Below are 19,336 nucleotides of genomic sequence, written 5' to 3'. Positions count from 1 at the left end.
GCTCTTAAATTTTAGCACTCTTTAATGTTTAACTTTAACAAACATCAAATTCACTGCTTTGAGGTGACAGAATCCACTACAACATAAACTTTCTAAAAGATAAACAAAGCAGGGACTCTAAAGAACTAGTCACCTGTTTTGTCCTTGCACTGCAATTTCTTAGGTTCATAAGTTTATAGGTGTTTATTAGGCTAATGACCACAAGAGCCATTTTAAGCCTAGCCATGCATCCCAAATCTCTGACAAGTTCTCATACTCTTGATAAGAGTAAGGACTTTGGAGATGAACCATTTACAGGCTGCCAGTGTCCATTAGAGAGGCAGGTGCCAAACCAAGGATGAATTTTCTGTTCCCCATCCAATTGTCCAAGTTACACTTGAATTGGGTTAGTGAGGAACTCTGCCTCACATAGACAGGGAGCTTTTCCAGAGAAGAGGTACTTTCTGGGATACATACTTGTCTCTCCAGCAGGTCCTATTTATATCACAGGCAAGGTTTAAGTCTTTAGAATGGGTAATTCTGGTGCTGTATGTTTTTTTGGATATGCAGGAGGTCCATCAAAGTGCAGTCTGACAAGACCTTATATGCCAAGCATACATCTCTCCTCAACAGCCTGAAGGATCCAGAATACTGGGATGGTGCCTTAAGGCAGTCTGCACATGACATGTTACTTACACCCTGTATTCTTTTAGTGAGGAAACTCCCAGGGTGCAGGGTGTTCCAGTTGTTGGATATGTCTGGCTAGGTACATACCAAAGGAGGCACTGTACTCAATGACCAGTCTGATGAATGCTGAATACAGTGGAACAATGACTTCCTTGGACCTAGATGCCATACCTTTGTTTTTAAGTTGCACAACATAGAATAGAACTAATGTAGACACGCGATGGTCAAAAGTGACATTACTGCCTGTGTGTCCCCAAGTCCCTGACTACTGGGTCAACTCTTGGGGTGTGCTGTCAGTATAATCGTTATCTGGGGTGGGTGACTTTCTGAAGGATTGTATTATGCATCTCTTGGCATTTAGTTCAAGTCCATGGCTCTAACACCAGTTGTCTGTGTAAGCCCTTCCTGGAGATATTTTTTTTCAGTGGAGGATTCAATGACAGCTCCCAAGTTACAATCATCTGCAAATTTAGTCAGCCAGAGGCAACTGACATTTGCCTTGACTTCAGAGAAGTAAATTCCAAAAGGCAGCAGTCCTGGGATCAATCCCCGAGGGACTCCACTTGTGACTGGCATCTTTGCAATGACCGTCTCTCCAATTCTAACTTCCTAGGTCCTGTCTGTGAACTAAATGGCTATCTGTTGGGTGAAATAAGGGTTTGTGCCTAACCTCTTGAGTTTGTCAACAATACCAGAGTAGGGTACAGTGTCAGATGCTTTGGCCAGGTCAAGAAAGACAGTGTGAACTATTTTGACTTCATTCATTGCTTTGGTAAACTTTTCAACGTCCACCGGGTTGAGTAGGCATAAGGTACAGTTGTGTACCTACCATAAATGTAGATGTTAGAGTGTATTCACTGTTGCAGTCATTACACTTGGGTTATCCTGCTGGCAGGCTACCCGCAGTCGGCCTGAATTCCAAAGTCCTGGTCCGGCGTCGGTTGCTGTCACCTCTTCCCTTACGTCAGTGCGCCAGGGGTATAAAATATGCAGCCGACGCCATTTTCTTCAGTTTTTCTTGCCCCAGATGTCAGGTGCCCCCAAAAGGGTAGGCTAAAAATTCTGCCCAAAAAATGCATGCAGTAACAAAAACATTACCTTTATCTACGAGCAAATACACCACATAAGTTGTATAGAATAGAGAAGTACAGATAAGTCCCAGCAATGAAAGGGGGATGGTGGGAGGGTAACCTGGACTGCAACAGTGAATACACTAACATCTAAATTTATGGTAGGTACACAACTGTACTATGTTCATCGTGTTTCACTGTTGCAGTCATTACACTTGGGTTGAATCCCAAAGCTGAGGTTGGGTGGCTGGGCCTAAAGAGAATTAGGAGTGGCTATGAGGCCCTGCAGAACTGCAGTGGCAAAGCCTGCTCTGGATTTAGAGTAAAGAGGTAAGTGGTAGTGCTTTGTAAAAGTGTGCACTGAAGTCCAAGTGGCAGCCTCCAAAATGTACTTGGTTGGTACTCCTCTGAGGAAGGCTGCTGAAGTGGCTGCTGCTCTGGTAGAATGTGGCCTAATGCCCTTATGCACTGATTTGCCATGTTGTGTACAGCAGAAACGAATACAGTGGCCTATCCATTTTGAAATATTCTGCTTTGAAATAGCTTTTCTTTGTGATCCTGCAGCATATGACACTAAGAGTTGCTCAGTTTTTCTGAAAGTTTTAGTTTTGTCCAAGTAAAAGCGTAGCTGTCTGTGTATGTCCAAAGAATGCATAAGTCTCTCTCCCTTATTCTGTGGGTTTGGATAGAAGGTAGGCAAATGAATGGTTTGGTTAAGGGCCACACTGGACACTACCTTAAGCATAAATGTTGGGTTCGTCCTTAAAGAGACCCTGTTCAGATGGAAAATAATAAAAGGTTCCACAGCCATTAGTGCCTGTAACTCTGAGAGACTCTTCTTGCTGAAGTAATTGCTAGAAGCAGAGCTGTTTTCCATGATAAGTATTTTATCTCAGCTGTATTGGCTGGCTCAAAAGGAGGCAGTGTGAGCTTTTCCAAGACAAAATTAAGGTCCCATGCAGGTACTGGCGCTCTCCTTGGAGGTCTTATGTTTTTGGCCCCTCTGAGGTACTGCCTTAGCAGTGGATGTGAAAAAATAGGCGGTTCCGTATTGTAATGAGCTGAAATGGCAGAGGCATGGATCTTAATTGATGAGAAGGATAAGCCTTTGTCCAGCATCTCAGTTAGGTATTGTAAAATCTGAGGAATATTTGGTACAACTGTGTCAATTCCTTGTGCCTGGTTCCAAGCACAGAATCTCTTCCATTTTTCTGCATAAGATTTTCTGGTGCTGGGCCTCCTGGCCTCCAAAATAACATCCATAACTGCTTTAGAGAGAGGTGTGTTCTGAATGGTTACATTATCTGCCATGCAGCCAGATTTAGGGCTCTGAGTTGGCTGTGCAGGATCTGATTGTTTTGTTGGGTCAGTAAATGAGGAATTTGAGGTAATGTCCAGGCTTGGCCTTGAGACATGTTCTTTAGGATTGGGTACCAGTGCTAGCGTGTTCAGTCTGGGGCAATCAGTATCATTTTTGGCTTCTCGTCTGACCTTTATGAGTACCTTGGGGAGGAAAGGCATATACTGTAAGGGTTTTCCAGCTGAATGATGGAGCATCCACTTTCCATGCTTGTTTGTGATAAGTCCTTGTGCAGAATCTCTGTAGATGACAGTTGTGAGGGGAAGCAAATAGATCTATGTCTGGGCATCCCAATTTCCTTGTTATCATGCTGAAGATTTGTGGATCTAGTTTCCACTCGTGAGGATCCATGAGGTTTCTGCTTAGTTAGTCTGCCAGTGTGTTCATCTTTCCTGGCAGTAATTGTGCTTGCAGGTGTACTTGATAAGTCAATGCTGTGTTCCACAAAGTCATGGCTTGTCTACAGAGGGGGGTAGGAATGTGTGCCTCCCTGCTTGTTTATGTACCACATGACTGTAGTATTGTCCGTCTTTATCAGCAGTTGTCCTGGATGAAGTAGGTCCTTGAAGGCTGTTAGGGCATTCTGTACAGCTAGCATCTCTTTTTGATTAATATGAAGATGCATTTGGCTTGCGGGCCATGTGCCCTGAATACATTTTCCTGCCATGTGTGCCCCCCAGGCATAATCTGATGCATCTGTTGTTAGTGTCTGCCTGGCTTTGGGTAAAGTGAAAGGCTGTCCCTTGTTGTGGTGACAGGCATGCGCCCACCATCGAAACTCCTGTTGCAGGCAGGGAATGAGGGTAATTTATGTTTCCAGGCTGAGTCCAAACACTTTTTAGATACCATTGTAGTTTCCTCATATGCAGTCTTGCATATGGAATTAGCAGAATGCAGGATGCCATGAAGCCCAAAGTCTGCAGAATTTTTCTTGCAGATAACTGGGTCTTTGTTGCCAACATTTCGAAGTAAGAAGTCAGTTGCCTTTGTTTGTCTGGCGTGAGATAAGCTATCTGGGCAGTTGTATTTAAGCTTGCACCCAGGAATATTATCTCTTGAGAGGGTACCAGTTTTGATTTATTTTCGTTTACTGTGTACCCTAGGCAAATTAATAATCTTTTTACAAACGTCAGATGCTTCAGTAGAATGTCCTTGTTCTCTGCTTGAATAAGGCAGTCGTCCAAGTAAGGATATATTTGGATTCCTCTTTGTCTGCAAAATGCAATTACTGGTGCCAGGCATTTTGTGAAGACCCTGGGCGCAGTAGATAAGCCAAAGGGCAGTGCAGAGAATTAGTAGTGCATTGAGCCAGCTATGAATCTGAGGTATCTTCTGCAAGATTGTCTGATTGGGACATGCAGGTAGGCCTCTGAGGTCCAAAGTTACAAGCCAGGCCTTCTTGCCCAGCATGGGTAGAAGGTGCTGCAGAGTCAACATTTAGAATTTTGGAACGTCCAGAAAAGTGTTTAGAATAGACAGGTCCAGTATTGGTCTCCAGGCTTTGTCCTTTCTGGGTACCAGGAAAAGTCTTGAGTAAAATCCTTGTCCCTGCTCTTGCTGTGGTACTCGCTGAATAGCCCCTCATGTCCATGAGGGATGAAACTTGCTTTTGTGCCTCTTGCCCATTGATTGTGTGGCAGGTCTAGCATACCTTTCGTCTTTGGAAGGGTGTGAAAGTGAAACCTGTAGCCCTGAGACACTATATTCAAGACCCACTTGTCCTGGGTGATCATGTGCCAATTTTGTAAAAAAAGTGCTAGTTTTCCCCCTAAGGGTGCTACTAAAAGATAAGTGCTTGGCACTAGCAGAGGAAAGTCACTGGGACTGTATCCTATATGGTTGCGATTTGTCTTCTCCACTTTTGGAGGTAGAAGCACCCCATTGTTTAGGTCTGTATGAGCCTTGGGGCTGGGATCTGCCTCTAGGGCATCTCTATCTGCCTCTTTGTGGCCTGTCTGACACTGGAAAGGACCAATTCTTAGATGGCCAGTTCCTGCTAAATCTGGGTGGCTGTACCTGTAAGAAATCCTTAACTGTCTGCATAGATTTTGCTTTATCCACCATTTTCTTTAACACTTCTGCCTTAACACCAAACAAAGCATCATGCATCCAATAATTTTGCTTTAACATGATCAGGCAGATTCTGTTCCTTTAACCAAGCATGGCTTCTAATGACAGAACCCGCAACTGCAGCCCTGCAAGAGGCCTCCAGTGAATCAAAACCACATTGCAAAGTATGCTTTCCCACTTGTTCAGCTGCATGCAATAAATCCTGCATTTCCTTGTTTTCAGAACATTCAGAATTTGTCAACATTTTCTGTTTAAGTAGTGACATTAAGTATTGCTGATATTTAAGCATATGAAACTGACAATTTAAAGCCCTTACTGCCAAGGTAGCAGAAGTGTAAACCTTTTTCTTCCATCTGTCCAGAGCCCTAGAATCCCTATCAGAGGGGACAGGGTTTTTTGCAGTGGAAGCCTTGACCCCTTTGGGACCCTGAGAAATAGTTTCTGGGTCAGCAGCAGGGTTTTTATATACAAATTTATGAGAATCTGGAACCCTGTAGTATCTGTCTGGCTTAACAGGTGCAGGTGGTAGAGAGTCAGGAGACAGGCCGGACTCTGAAAATACATCTACAATGTCTAGAACAGATGGAATAGCAAGAGGTCTGTGCCGAGGTAGTAAAAGAAAGTCTCTGAGCCTTTTCTTAGATTCTGAATAATCTTGGCTCTCCCAATGAAAACGCTCCCTCACGGTATGTAGGGTTTCCCCAAAAGAATAATCCTCAGGAGGAGAGGCTGAAGGAATAGATTCTTCAGCATCAGAATCCTCATAGGGAGGAAGAGAGTATTCCTGTTCAGAAGAGGAGTCAGAGGAAATGGAAACCTGATCTGAAGAGTCATATTCTGTCTCTTGCTTAGGCCTCTTATCAGGAGGGGGATGGGAACCCCTGATCAAAGTAATTAGGTCCTCGGCCATTTTAAGCATCTGTTTCTTAGGCATGAAAGTCTGTCCAGGAGAATGCTGTACTTGTTTCTTTGTCTTTAAAGCTGTTTTAGTCTTTGCCTTTGAAGCTGAGGTTGGCTTGACATATAACTCTGTAGGTCTGAAAACACCCTCAGAAGCCGATGCCTGCTCAGCGGCTCCGGACCCATCTGAGGGAATAGTTTCCAAGTGTCCAATACCTTGAGTATCCAGAGGCCTAGTTGGCTCCATGTGGGAGTCGGAAGTGGCCTGTGCCTCTGAGGTAGCGGGTGTCAGGGGCTGCGAAAGCGCCTCACTGAGAACCGGCGACTGATCTAGCGGAGGCCTCGTCTGTTTTGGACCTCGGATGCCTGTCCTTTTCCTTGTCTTTGCGTTTTTTATAAACTCCGGTTGTCGGCTGTTCCGACTGCATTATATAATTAAATCTTCAGCCAAAGTAATGAAATGCAAAATCGTACCGATGCTTAATAGTGCGCGTTGGTTAAATCTAGCACAAAACCGACAGCTAGCAATGTCGTGGTCAGGGCCTAGGCAAGGAATACAGTAAGAATGAAAATCCTTATGAGGCATTTGCTTCCCACAAGAAATACAATTGTTAACTTTTTCTGACATCGGTCTGGAGCAAGAAAAAAGTTTCCCCAACGGGGTACTTAGCTTTAATGAAGACTTTGGATCTGAAATTCGATTTCGAAAATCTCAGGAGTCGGCTGACCAGCACTTGCGAACTGTTTTTGCTTCAGGCACCGCGTGGCAAGAAAGACTGAAGAAAATGGTGTCGGCTGCATCTTTTATACCCCTGGCGCACTGACGTCAGGGAAGAGGCGACAGCAACCGACGCCGGACCAGGACTTTGGAATTCAGGCCGACTGCGGGGAGCTTGCCAGCAGGACAACCCAAGTGTAATGACTGCAACAGTGAAACACGATGAACATCCTGCACTTGACAAAACCAAATTGAGTTGTGTCCAGTGTCTGGAGGTTTCCTATGTTGCTATGGATCATTTCCATGGCTTTGCACGAGAGACTTATGGGTCTTTAGTTTTCCAAATCTGTAGATAGCCCACCTTTGTGCAGAGGGATGACTGTTGATGTTCTCCATTCATGAGGCATGAAGCCGGTTTGGAGGTTGCAGTTAAATAGCAACTCCAGATGGCCCGAAAGGTCATGTCTCATGTTATTTAGAAGGCTTCCTGGTATATTGTCTGGGCCCACTGATTCAGTGTTCTTGACCTCTGAAAGAGTATTAAGGACCTGTTTCCCTAGTGATAACAGTGGGAGTTGCATCTGATGGTTGGTTGAGGGGGAGAGAGGGGTAAAGTTGGAGCTGAATTTGTTGGCCAGTAGTTTTGCTACATCTTCTGGCTCAGTATAGGTGGCTCCATTAACAATAAACTCTGTGTACTGCCTTTGAGGTTGTAGACATAGCTAAAGAATGACTTGTAGTTGTCTTTGGCCTGGGAAGCCTCAAATTTGACTTTGGTAGACTTTGCCCTCGGAGTGGTTTGTTTAGTTTGATGACAGTGCTTTTATCCTATTGGGTGCAGCACTTCCTAAATTTTTGCCTTGAATTTCTTCCTTCTGATATGAGGCCTATTGATGATGTGATTAAACCAGGGTAGCTTGTTTTTTAAGTTAGTTCTGTACTTCTTCCTGTTGGGTACAGTTGCCTCTATGCAGCTATTAACATGCCTGTATAGGGTTTCTGTGAATGGTTCCACATAGGCAGCAGTGTTCTCAAGAATATACGGGGGCTTGAAATTTTGCCAGGTTATCACTTAATAGGAAGGTAGGCTTGGAGTAGTCCCTGAATATTCTAGGGTTAAGCTTGGGTTCCAAGTTTTATTTTTACTTCAAATGAGACCATTTTGTGGTCTGACCTTACCAGAGAAGACATTAAACTAGGTGGTGTGCAGCACTCTTCCATATTAGTGAGGACCAGATCCTTTATGGTTGCACCCCTGGTTGGTGTATTGACAATCTGACTCAGGGAGTGTGTATTTACAAAATTCAGGAATCTATGAGCCTGTACATTTGGTGTCATATATGATTTCCAGTTAAAAATGGGGTAAAGTTGCCCATGAATACGATACTGGGTTGGATGGTGAGTGTTTCTAATAAGTTTGAATACATCCTATGGGTTTCTAGGGTCAAAGAGGGGACCTAAAGCTTGCAGGAAAGTGGTATGGGATTTTGCCTATGGCGATTTGAATGTGGAGAAGCTCAAGTGGACTGTCTTGTTTGACCCAGCCATGAGGTATACTTATTTATGTAAATCGAGACACCTTTGGTCCCTGTCTGTGCAGTAGCTGGTCTAAATGTGTAGAAGGTATTATAACCTTGCACTGTTGGTGTGCTCTCAGCAGCTTTAAACTGCGTCTCAGTGACCTTACAGACATCAGCATTCTTTAGGATGAAGAGAGCTTCTAGGGGGTGGAGTTTTTTGTCAAGACTCCTAGCATTTAGCAGTAGCACCTTTAGATTTTCTTGTTTTTTATTTGCTATGTTGGAAGTACTTGCAGTTTGACATTGCCTAAAAAAAGGCACTATGGGGGAGGACAACATTTTAGCCAATATTCAAAAACCTAGAAGGGAAAGGTACAAACCATCCCTGGCCATCTTCCCTCCATGCTGACAAATATTGCACCCCCTTAGTATGACACCAGACGCTAAGCCAGTTACTAAAGTCAGTCACCTTTTGTTCGTATTGTGGCATCATCCTTGGAGAAAGTAAAATGCTGCTCAATGCTAGGGTCATACCTTCCTGGGACAATCATTCTGAGAGCTCCATGATGTCTCTCTTCATATAGTCTAGGGAAGTATGTTTAAGGTTATTTACACCCACATGGAGTATGACCATAGCATACCCAGCCCCTGAGGGCGACTACTACTCCCAGTGCTCAACTCTCACATTTAAGCTAAGCAAAGTATATAACCTACATGGCTAGCCCTCATGTGCTGGAAGAATGAGTTGGTTAATAGAATGTGGTCCTGAAGAAGGTCGGACAATCATGGGTGATGGCAAAAAAAAGAGGAGCATGTGATGTATTCTCTTCTATACTCGGGCCCTCCTAATGACTGCTTTCTAAAATAACCACGTTTCTAGGGATGGACACAATGAAGGAAACATTTATGGCTAGGGATTCATACCCACACCTTATGCTATTTTTCCATGCAATTTAAGAATTTTTACATCAATGATCATTATTAAAATAAGCACAAATACTTAAACCATTTAGTCTTGAGTTAGAGGAAGTATCTTCTCCTTTCTTCAACAAGATAATGAAATACTACACAAGAGGTGTATTTTAAGCAAAGTAACTCCACCTTTGCTGCATTTCATACCCCCAAAATAGTAAATCAAAAGTTTAATCTCAAGAGAAAACAATTCTAAACTCCATCAGAAATACTTCCATCTGCAAAAACAAAATCTGACATGCCACAGTGGTTACTGAACACTAACTATGACTAGCTTTTGAACAGCAGATGACTAAGAATCTGTCATCTCACGCAGCGGTTACACCACCAAACTTTACAACTGCTGCAACAAAGGCACCAAAGGCTCAGTATACCCCTAAGCCAGAGAATTAAATGACCTGAGGAAAGCCTTTTTTAATAAACGGTACACATTTTTTTCCTCTCCATGTCACATTTTTGGCAATGCTGTATAGAGGCACTATAATGAATTACATTAGTCAAAATGCTAATCTGCTTTTGCAAAACATCACTGAGCTTAACTCAGTTTAAAACAAGATGCATCAAAACTGACCGTTACAAACTACATGCTTTCGGGAGAGATACATTTATAAACACAAAGAAAAGGATAAAAAATTAAAACCATTTTATTGAATTATTTCAGAATTTACACATTTGGATAATTGTTTGGGGAAAAATGGGAACATAATTAAGTGAGCAGGATTTTATATCATATGTAAACTGTACTGCTGCACAGTATTCAACATCTGTTCACTTAACCTAATACTCTAACTAAAAGGTGACAAACTAAAACACAGAACAGGAGGGTAGTGACTTCACAAAGAAGAGTACATAAGGCAATTAAAAAAAGATACCTTACTGTATCAAAGTTAAAATTATGGACTTTAAAATGCTAGGTATTTCTCAAAAAATGGTTCAGAAAACCAAACAATATGACTGGCTACTAAAGGGTGCATTTAAAATATTTTCATCAAGCCTAAAATAAGGGTTCCCCAAAAAATAAATGCACAAAAAAATTGCCAGTGCTTAACTGTACTAATAAATACTAGGTTGTATGGTAAACAGATCTTGCATGCCCCAAGTTGTTACAGCTTACTTATTTCAGTTTACAATATACATCTAATAAAACAAAATGCAGAGAGATTATTCCTTGATCTAATATTTCTGTTTTAGGAAAAAATAAAAACTGTTAAAGAAGGATGCACACTGAGTGAAAGGCATTGCAGTTTACAAGTTGCTACTTAAGTGTGCGATCTTTAACACAGAAAAGAAAATCTTACACAAAAAAATGCAAAATGCTCAAAACGTACTGAGGAGTACTCTGATTTATTTTACAATTCTGTTCTCAGGGTAGCACAGTGCTATAAAAATAGTAATTAGGACAACTGGGATGAGCAAGGAAATGCTGCTGCAAAACAAGAGTTACCACATTTGCCCTTTGGGAGAAACGTCACCTCAAGCTCCGCTTCTAGTCTGTAAGGTTATAGCCATAAAGGACAGAAATAACACAGACAAGGCAATAAAAAAGTCCAATGAGAATATGCTATAAGATTTTAACTTGCACACAGTTGAAGGAAGGACTGTGGGATGTACAGCACAGACCTATATGTTTCTCACAGGTAAGAGACTGCTATAAACAGTGAAAAAGGGATTTAGCTAAAAGGGCCTTAAGATACCTGCAACAAAATCCTTGCAAAAGTGGCAGAGGCAAAACTAGACAAAAAAATTACCTGCTATCAGACTGTGCAAATACAGATTACGAAGGAAAATGTGGACTAAGTAGAAAAACAAAACTCCAGATGACTTCTGTCCAACAGCCCAATACACAGTGTTATATGACTACTTAAAAGTGGGCCAGCTAACCCTGCTACCAAAGCATGGAAATTGCACAGTAAGCCACTGTATGACAGATTTTCAGTACAAAGACCAGGCATGGAATATAACACAGCACAAATGAGCCCCAATACACACAGGAAAAGCTAAAAGTGAGACTGGAATCTTTTTGCTGTGCTCTGGGGACTAAAAGCCAATACGCAGCACACCCAAATCCCATTCTAATTCAGTACAGTTGTCCTTCAGGCATGTCTTCTGTTCCCAGGGTGATAACTCTGGATAACTCCCAAACCTTAGTCACTGCCATGAAACGCAATAAGCACCAGTAAGCCTCCATCTCACAGTTTACCGCTTGACAAAATACTATGTTTTTACAGTTAGTCATTTCAACTTCTACAAGATCAGCCATGGTTACTAACTTTTCATAGGCTTTCTTTCACCACTGTCAACCCACCAGCATTTTTATTGAACATTTATCTTTCAAGAAAGTGCCAGATACCATGCAGATGCTTTGAAAGGAAGAGCAACCACTTATACACATAACTTCACTCTGCTTATGGTCTGTGGAAAAGTATACATGTCGTACATAATGTGCAACACTACGGCATGTGTAGAAAGAGTAGGAAAGGGAGGTTTGGGGTAACACAGAGAGCACAGTGTATAAGTATTAGACCTCATCCAGTGAGATCTAGGTTAACACTAGACATTTGCAGTATTCAAAAAACACATTTAATTAAAGAAATGTACACAAAAAAATGATACATGACAGTAAAGACAGATAATCTACATTAAAATGCATGCTTAATGTCTAAATGGAATTCTACAGGGGCTTATTTTCATCAAAATGAAGCAAACTGTAGGCTCCTCTGTTCTGAGCATTGTTTTACGAGTAGGCAATACATGGTTGTGACGACCCTTCATTAATCAGAAGCTTCCCTGATTGCTTGTTTCTTCAATCTTGCACTAAACCGTCTTGACAGCAATTACAGTAATGTCATGTGATCACAAAACAAGACCTTACAAAACTTATCCAGCTCTAAAAATATGGAGCGTCAGTGCAAAAGTTCAAATGAAATAAAACAGTACAGGGACCACCAGATGTCAAAAACTTCACTTTCTAGGACCAATTATGCCCCTCTGATTTAAGTAACATTTCTGGCTCCAGAAATAAAAATGTACGCGTTTAAGAATACATGTCCATGGTATAAAATGTTAAGAGAAAAGAAATCAGTGGGTGCCTGAAAGGTGGTTTGTTAAAGTCCTCGTGTAATACAATAAGAGTAAAATGGGGAAAAAAAGTTGAAGTCTCAGTTGACCACTCTTGTAGAAAAAACACTTGATATTTTCCAGTCCAAGAAAATGGAGATCTTTTGCATTAACTGGGTCAAGCTGCCACCATTTCTTGCTTTGGCTTGGTTTTGATGGGTTTCTTCTCCTCTAGAAACAAACAAGAACATTAGCTACAAAGCCTGAAACTAAAGTGATCCAAATTAAGACATGTCTGTACTACACACAAAATGCATAAAATGTTATAAGTTGACTGCACTCACTTCAAAAAAAAAAAAAAAAAGTTATGTCTTACCATAACGTTCCATCTGTGTTGTAGATCTATATTCATTCATTACTGATAGGACTTCAGTTCCGTCCTCGGAACCAACACGGCCGTTTCCAAGCTCGCGCCAATCAAAAACTCTCAGCTAAGACCTACCCATAATGCCCCTCTCAGACTCTTCAGATCAAGTTTGCCTGCCCCTATATTATAGATATAGTAAGAGACAGTAGGAGGCTCTGTCTGAGCACATACCTTAACCAGGAGCTCCTAAAGTCCACCAGGAGTCCAGGCAGGGGGAAGGAGAGCAAGAAGTAATGAATAAATAAAAGATCTACAACACAGATGGAACATTATGGTAAGACATTATGGTAAGACATAACTTCTTTATCTGATGCTGTAAATCTTTATTCATTCCTTACTGATAGGACCGAGTCCCCAGCTACTTGAGTCCTGGGTGGCCCTAAGGAAGGATATTCCTGAGCACCACAGCATGAAGAGATGCTTATCCCCTGGAGGCCAAATCCAATTTGTAATGAGTGATAAAAGTATGAGGTCTTGCCCAAGTGGCTGCTGCGCAGATGATATCTACAGAGACTCTGGAATGAAAAGCCACAGAAGTAGCCATCGATCTACTAGAAAAAGAAGTTATGTACTTACCATAACGTTCCACGCGAGTTGTTCATCTTGCCTTCATTCTTTACCGATGGGTTTGGAGCCGATCCCTCGGCTCCGAGTCGGCCAATTGCAAAGCTCAAGGCCAAGTCCCATTCCCATGATGCACCTAGAGTTACCTCAGATCTTGTTTTCTGCGTATAATAATACCATATGTCATTCTTACACTCCCAAGAGAAAGGTATAGAAGGCTTGAGCAACCAGGAGGATCCAGCATCTCGGTCATCTTAAAGCCCAGGAGGAGGTAGGAGGGAGGGACGCAAGAATGAAGGTGAGATGAACAACTCACATGGAACATTATGGTAAGTACATAACTTCTTTATGTGAAATTGTTCCATCTCACCGTTCATTCTTTACTGATGGGTAGCGTCCCAAGCACCATCAACCTCGGGTGGCTCACGGGAGTATATTTCTCAGGACCGTGGATCCAAAGGAGGCCCTGTCAACTTTGTAATAAGTGATAAAGGTATGAGTCTTTGACCAAGTGGCTGCTGAGCAAATGTTATCAATAGGAAATCTGGCAGAAAAGGCAGAGGATGTAGAAACAGCTCTGGTTGAGTGAGCCTTAATTTCATGCTGTAAGGGCATATTGGCAGCTGAATAAGCAAATGTGATACAATCAGATAACCATTTAGACAGAATTGTTTTAGCCACTGGCCTACCCTTCCTGGAGTATGAAAATGAAACAAAAAGCTGGTCTGACTTCCTGAAATATTTTGTTCTATCCAAATAAAATCTGAGCTGTCTGTGAACATCGAGTTTGTGCAGCATGGACTTTAAATTGTTTGAATAGTTGGGGAAGAAAACTGGCAAATCAATAATTTGGTTGAGATTAGTTTCAGTGCAAACTCTGGAAAGAAGGGTTTTGTTCGAAGTGAGACTCCAAAAATTTGAGGTCACATGAGGAAGCTGGTTCAAATGGCAGAAGAATTATGTGGGAAAGCATAAAATCTAGATTCCATGGAGAATAGGGAGATTTCACAGGTGGTCTAATATGAAAGGTCCCTTAGAGAAAGGCTTTGGATAATTTGTGTGACATAATATTCAATCCTTCAAATCCCAGATGAAGGTTAGAAATGGCAGAAGTTGAACACGGACTGTTGCTGCTGCAGCTCCTTTACTGAATATCATGGTTAAGAATTCTAGAATAGAGGCCATAGGGGCTTGGCAAGGATCGATATTGTTTTAATTCCCTTACAGAATTTTTTTTTTTCATTTGCTGCGGTACAGCTTCCTCACAGAGGATTTATGACAGGAAAGGAGAATTTGCTTCATCTCGTTGGAAATGTTATGGAACCTGGTTATGATGGGAATTGGAGCAGCCAAGCTGTCAACTTCAGGGACTGCAGAGAGGGATGAAGTTCTCCCGAGTGCGTCAGAAGGTCTGGAACTGGGTCCAGAATCCAGGGGTCCTCCAAAAGATGAAGTCGAAGGAAGGGGAACCAAATCTGACGAGGCCAATAGGGAGCTATTAGAATGATGGTCCTTCCCAGGACTTTGGCTTTCTGTAATACCTTGGGTATCAACGGGATTGGTGGGAATGCATAGAGGAGACCCAGGGGCCAATCATGAATGAGTGCATCCCTTGGGGCTTCTCCCAGCAGGGGAATCAAGGCGAAGTAGCTTCTGCATTTGGAATTCATGTGACTGGCAAAAAGATTGCGGCAAGGCTGGCCCCACCTGCGGAATATCCTGTCCGCCATTTCTGTCTTGAGGGACCACTCGTGGGGTAAAATTGCTCTGCTCAACTTGTCTGCTATCACGTTGGATTTCCCCGGGATGTGCATTGCTAACAAAGCGCTGGGTGGAAATAGCCCACTGCCATACTCTGACGGCCTCGCTACAAAGGGGGTAAGATCTGGTTCCTCCTTGTTTGTTCAAATACCAGACCACTGACATGTTGCCCGTCTGAATCGCAATTGTACCCTGGAAGTACTGCAATGCAAAAAGTACTGCTCTCATCTCTAGAACATTGATATGCAGATGTGTCCCTTGATCGGTCCATGTGCCTTGGGCTGTCCTTCCCTGAAAATGCCCCCCCCCCCCACCCTATCAGGGAAGCGTCCGTGGTCACTGGCCACTGGAGGGGGTAGCACAAATGGGCATCCTATCATAAAATGAAGTGAGTTCAACCACCACTGAAGGTCCTTTTTGCAGGGATTTGTGATCATTATCATGTGAGACATGGGGAGCTCTTGGTAAGACCACTGAGTGAACAGCCGTCATTGTAGTATCCACATCCGACCTAGTGGTATGGCTAGAATTGCTGCTGCCATCATGCCTAACAATTTCAGAACTTCTGATGCTGGTGCTTTCTTTTTGGATATTAGAATGCGGACATGCTGACAGAGAAGAAAAACTCTTTCTACTGGAAGTCTTAGCATGGTGGTGGTTTCCAGTTCTGCTCCAATAAAGACGATATGCTGCGATGGCGACATGGCAGCTTTTTCTGAGTTTACTGTAATGCCCAGCTGATTGCAGAGTGACAGAGTGGACTCCCTGGCCTGAATGAGTTGATGCCTGGTGGTAGCGGTAAGGAGCCAATCGTCTAGGTACGGAATCACCTGGAATCCTAAATGACTCAGGTGAGCCGTGACCACTACCATGCATTTGGTGAACACTCTGGGGACTGTAGTGAGGCCAAAGGGCAGGGCTCGAAACTGGTAATGATTGGCTTCCAGCTGGAAGCACAGATGATCCCTGGATGGCCTGGCCATTTTTATGTGGCGTATACATCCTGGAGATCTATCGAGCACATCCAATTGTCCTTCCCTAAGAAGGGAATTATCGCCTGAAGTGTGACCATCCGGAACTTTTTCTTTACAGATTTGGTCAGTCTGCTGAGGTCCAATATGGGTCTCCAGTCCCCTGTCTTTTTTGGAACTAAAAAGAATCTGTAAGTTCCAGATCCTGTCTGGTCTGCTGGGACTGGTTGGATGACTCTTTCTTAGCAATGTTTGGATCTCTACTGTTGCTTGCTCCCTGTAACTGGGTGTAACGTCTGGGATTTTTCTTGTCAGTGAAGGGGGTGTGGCGAATGGGATGAAGTATCCTCTGGAAATGACACTTTGTATCCAGCTGTCTTTTGTTATTTTGAGCCAGGCGTGTGGGTACAAACATAAGTGATCCCCGACTGCCTCCAGGGCAGGACAGTCGGGCCTCCTTTCAGGACCGCTGGTAGGTCTTCCCAAAGAAATGATCTCTGTCACTCTGGTTTTGCAGATGCGGACCCCCTCTGCCACGAGGATGGCGTCTTCCATTATTGCCCCTCCTCTGCCCCTGGAGGGGGGTTGACCACGTGTGTCCTGAAACGCTCCATGGGCTTTACGGAATCACATCTTTCCTCCCTTTTGACCCTTGGGGTAGGGTCTGGTAGGTGTGGAAAAACGGACTCCGACGGCAGACAGTCTTTCCCTCTTGCTCACAGCTGGTCAAAGTTTCCTTAACTTTGGGCCCGAAAAGGGACGAGTCATCAAAGGGATTATTTGCAAAGGATTACTTGAAGGGGTCCGCAAAGGAACACAAGCGCATCCAGGAGTGTCTCCTAAGAGCAACTCCTTTACCCGCTGCCCTATTAGTTCCATCAGCTGCATATGAAATAAGACGCATGGACGAATTCACTATGTAGTTGAGGGTAGCAAGCTGGGAGGCAACTTTGTCTGAAGCTCCAGCAGCTACTGTACCCTGAAGAGCATCTCACAGCTCTTTAAGGAGATATCTTTGTAGTCTAGTAAAATGGGTTAAATAGTTAAGCAAATGGAGTGCAAAGGTCGCTGAACTAAACATGCACTTCCCATATCTATCCATGATCCTGGAGTCTCGGTTAGGAGGATGGACAGACGAGGAAGTTTCAGACATTTCCTTTTTGGTGGCTGCTGCCATCACCATGGCATCAACTGTCACACCTTTGGACAAGAAAGATTTATCCTGGGGGGCAGATATAAACTTATTAGGCCTCCTAGGGACAGACTCCATAGTATCCGGAGACTCCCACGCCCTTTGAGAGACCAGCTGCATAAGCTCATGAAAGGGCAGAGACACCCAAAAGGTAGAGGGCTGAGACCTGAAAGCCTTCAGGAGAACTGACTCGTCCTCAGTAGGGTTTTTGGACTGCCAGTCACCCCTCTGCCTAAGGATTTCAAGTATCTCAGCAAATGATATATCTTCAGAGGGGGACAGTGGGGACCCTTCTGCATCATACAAGTCAGTATTACATGTCAGTCTCCTGAGGGGAGTCTAGATGTTTCCTCTTACAAACTCTCTTCCTATGAACCTAACAAGTGGGAGCTTCTGGTGAGGTCTCGGAAGAGCAAGGACCACCCAATGGGGCTTCCTGAGGCTCTGGGTCTCTACACTTGGTCAGGATCTGTGAGGCAGAAGCAGACACAGGTGCTTTAGGAGAGGAGGAAGCCAGACTTGAGGTCGAGGATGTCTTAGGAGACATAACTCTCCTCATGGCATCGAAAGCACCTCTGTTCCAATACGAGGGAACAGACGGATCCAAGGAACCCATCGATACCCCCGGCACTGGGACAGTGGGCTCTGAGCCAGAGGCAAGAGCCAAGCTCATCCGAGCCGAAGCCCTGAGAGGCAGAGTCGGAACTGACAAGCCGGTCTGACTATCCTCCCCGGACCCGACCGGAGTGTCGGCTCCTAGAGTCCTTGATCAGCAATGAGGATGTCAGAGTGACGGGGGCCGAAGACACTGGAGCATACATAGGTTCCGAGGGTTCTACAATCAACAAGTCCAACTCCTCCGGCTCTGAAGGACCAGTATGGCTTGGAGGAGGAACAGTTTTAGCTGGTGTAAGAGTCTTAGGTTGGAGCCGATAAAATTTTTGCAAAGGCCAGTGCCTATAACAGCTTCTGCACCACCCGATCCACATCCAGATCAAAAAGGCTAATAGAGGACCGAGATGAACGGACCAAAGGTGGTACCGATTATACTAACAGACTTAGGAATTTTGGATACCAGCTCCGAAAAGAAAAGACTGTCGGTTCCGAAGTCTGTGAAGCCGAAGTCGAAGATTTCTTTGTCTCAGAAGCCGAAGTCGAAGATTTCTTTGTCTCAGAAGTCTTAGAAGACTTTGAGGACTTGCTGGATCCATCTTGGTCGCTCAAAGCTTCTTGGAAGGAGGGTTTCAACAACCCTCCGTCTATTAATTTCCTTTTTTTTCCCTGTAGGACTCTGGAGGAGAAGGAATGACATACGGAGCAGCTATTCTGTAAATACAGGGCTCCTAGACAGTACACACAATTGACATGGCTGTCAGTTACAGACCTCTTTTGGCCACATTTAGGGCACTTTTTAAAGCCTGACTTGGGATGCTTATCTTGGCCAGCCATTATTATATCAGACAGAAAATTACTGTCAACTATAACAAACTAACAGCAATTATCAAACAAAAACCCTTTAGAAATTCAGGCTAAGTCACACAGACCAATAATAATCTAAATATTAAAGTGACAGAAAAAGAAGTCTGTCTAAAGTACACAATATTAAAGACAGACTACACAATGAAAAAAGGGATAGCTGCTATAAAAAACACACTAAGCCTTATCTAAGTGTTTAAATATACTCTAAACAATATCATCGGACAGAAAATTACTGTCCACTGCAAAAATCCTTAACAGTAATTAACAAACCAAAGCCCTTTATAAATTTAAGGCTAATTCACACCCACACAGCAAATAACCATCTAGATATTAAATTAACTATACAGTTAACCAACTATTTTGTATAAGTTGTGACAAAAGGCCACTGACTAAACGCACTCTAGTAATCAGAAATCTTTAAACTACGCCTAAAACAAGAGGCCAACAAGAAATTTAAAGCACACTAAGGGAAGGGAATACAATATACGTAAACACACCAATAAGCTAAAAGAGCTTTATAAAATTACCTAAAACTACCTAAACATCAATACAAGTAAGGAATATATGAAAAAGAAGTTTTACTGGCCCAAGCTAATGCAGAATCTCCGA

The 19,336-nt window shown here is 43.2% G+C and overlaps 1 protein-coding gene across 1 annotated transcript in view; it reads right to left on the bottom strand.

Moving 5' to 3' along the window:
• Positions 1-9,904: 9,904 nt before the first annotated feature.
• CHMP6 (charged multivesicular body protein 6) overlaps positions 9,905-19,336 on the bottom strand; it is a 474,889-nt gene continuing 465,457 nt past the window's right edge. The window contains exon 8 of the mRNA XM_044080886.1: positions 9,905-12,564. Within this exon, the coding sequence (XP_043936821.1) occupies positions 12,512-12,564 (53 nt within the window). The 3' untranslated portion in view covers positions 9,905-12,511. The remainder of the gene's footprint in view (positions 12,565-19,336) is intronic.

This window comes from Protopterus annectens, chromosome 8.part0 (genome assembly GCF_019279795.1).
Source record: "Protopterus annectens isolate FY-2018-M chromosome 8.part0, PAN1.0, whole genome shotgun sequence".
NCBI lineage: Eukaryota > Metazoa > Chordata > Ceratodontiformes > Protopteridae > Protopterus > Protopterus annectens.
The sequence above is the reverse complement of the archived record's forward strand: the minus strand, read 5'-3'. Positions and strand labels throughout refer to the sequence as shown.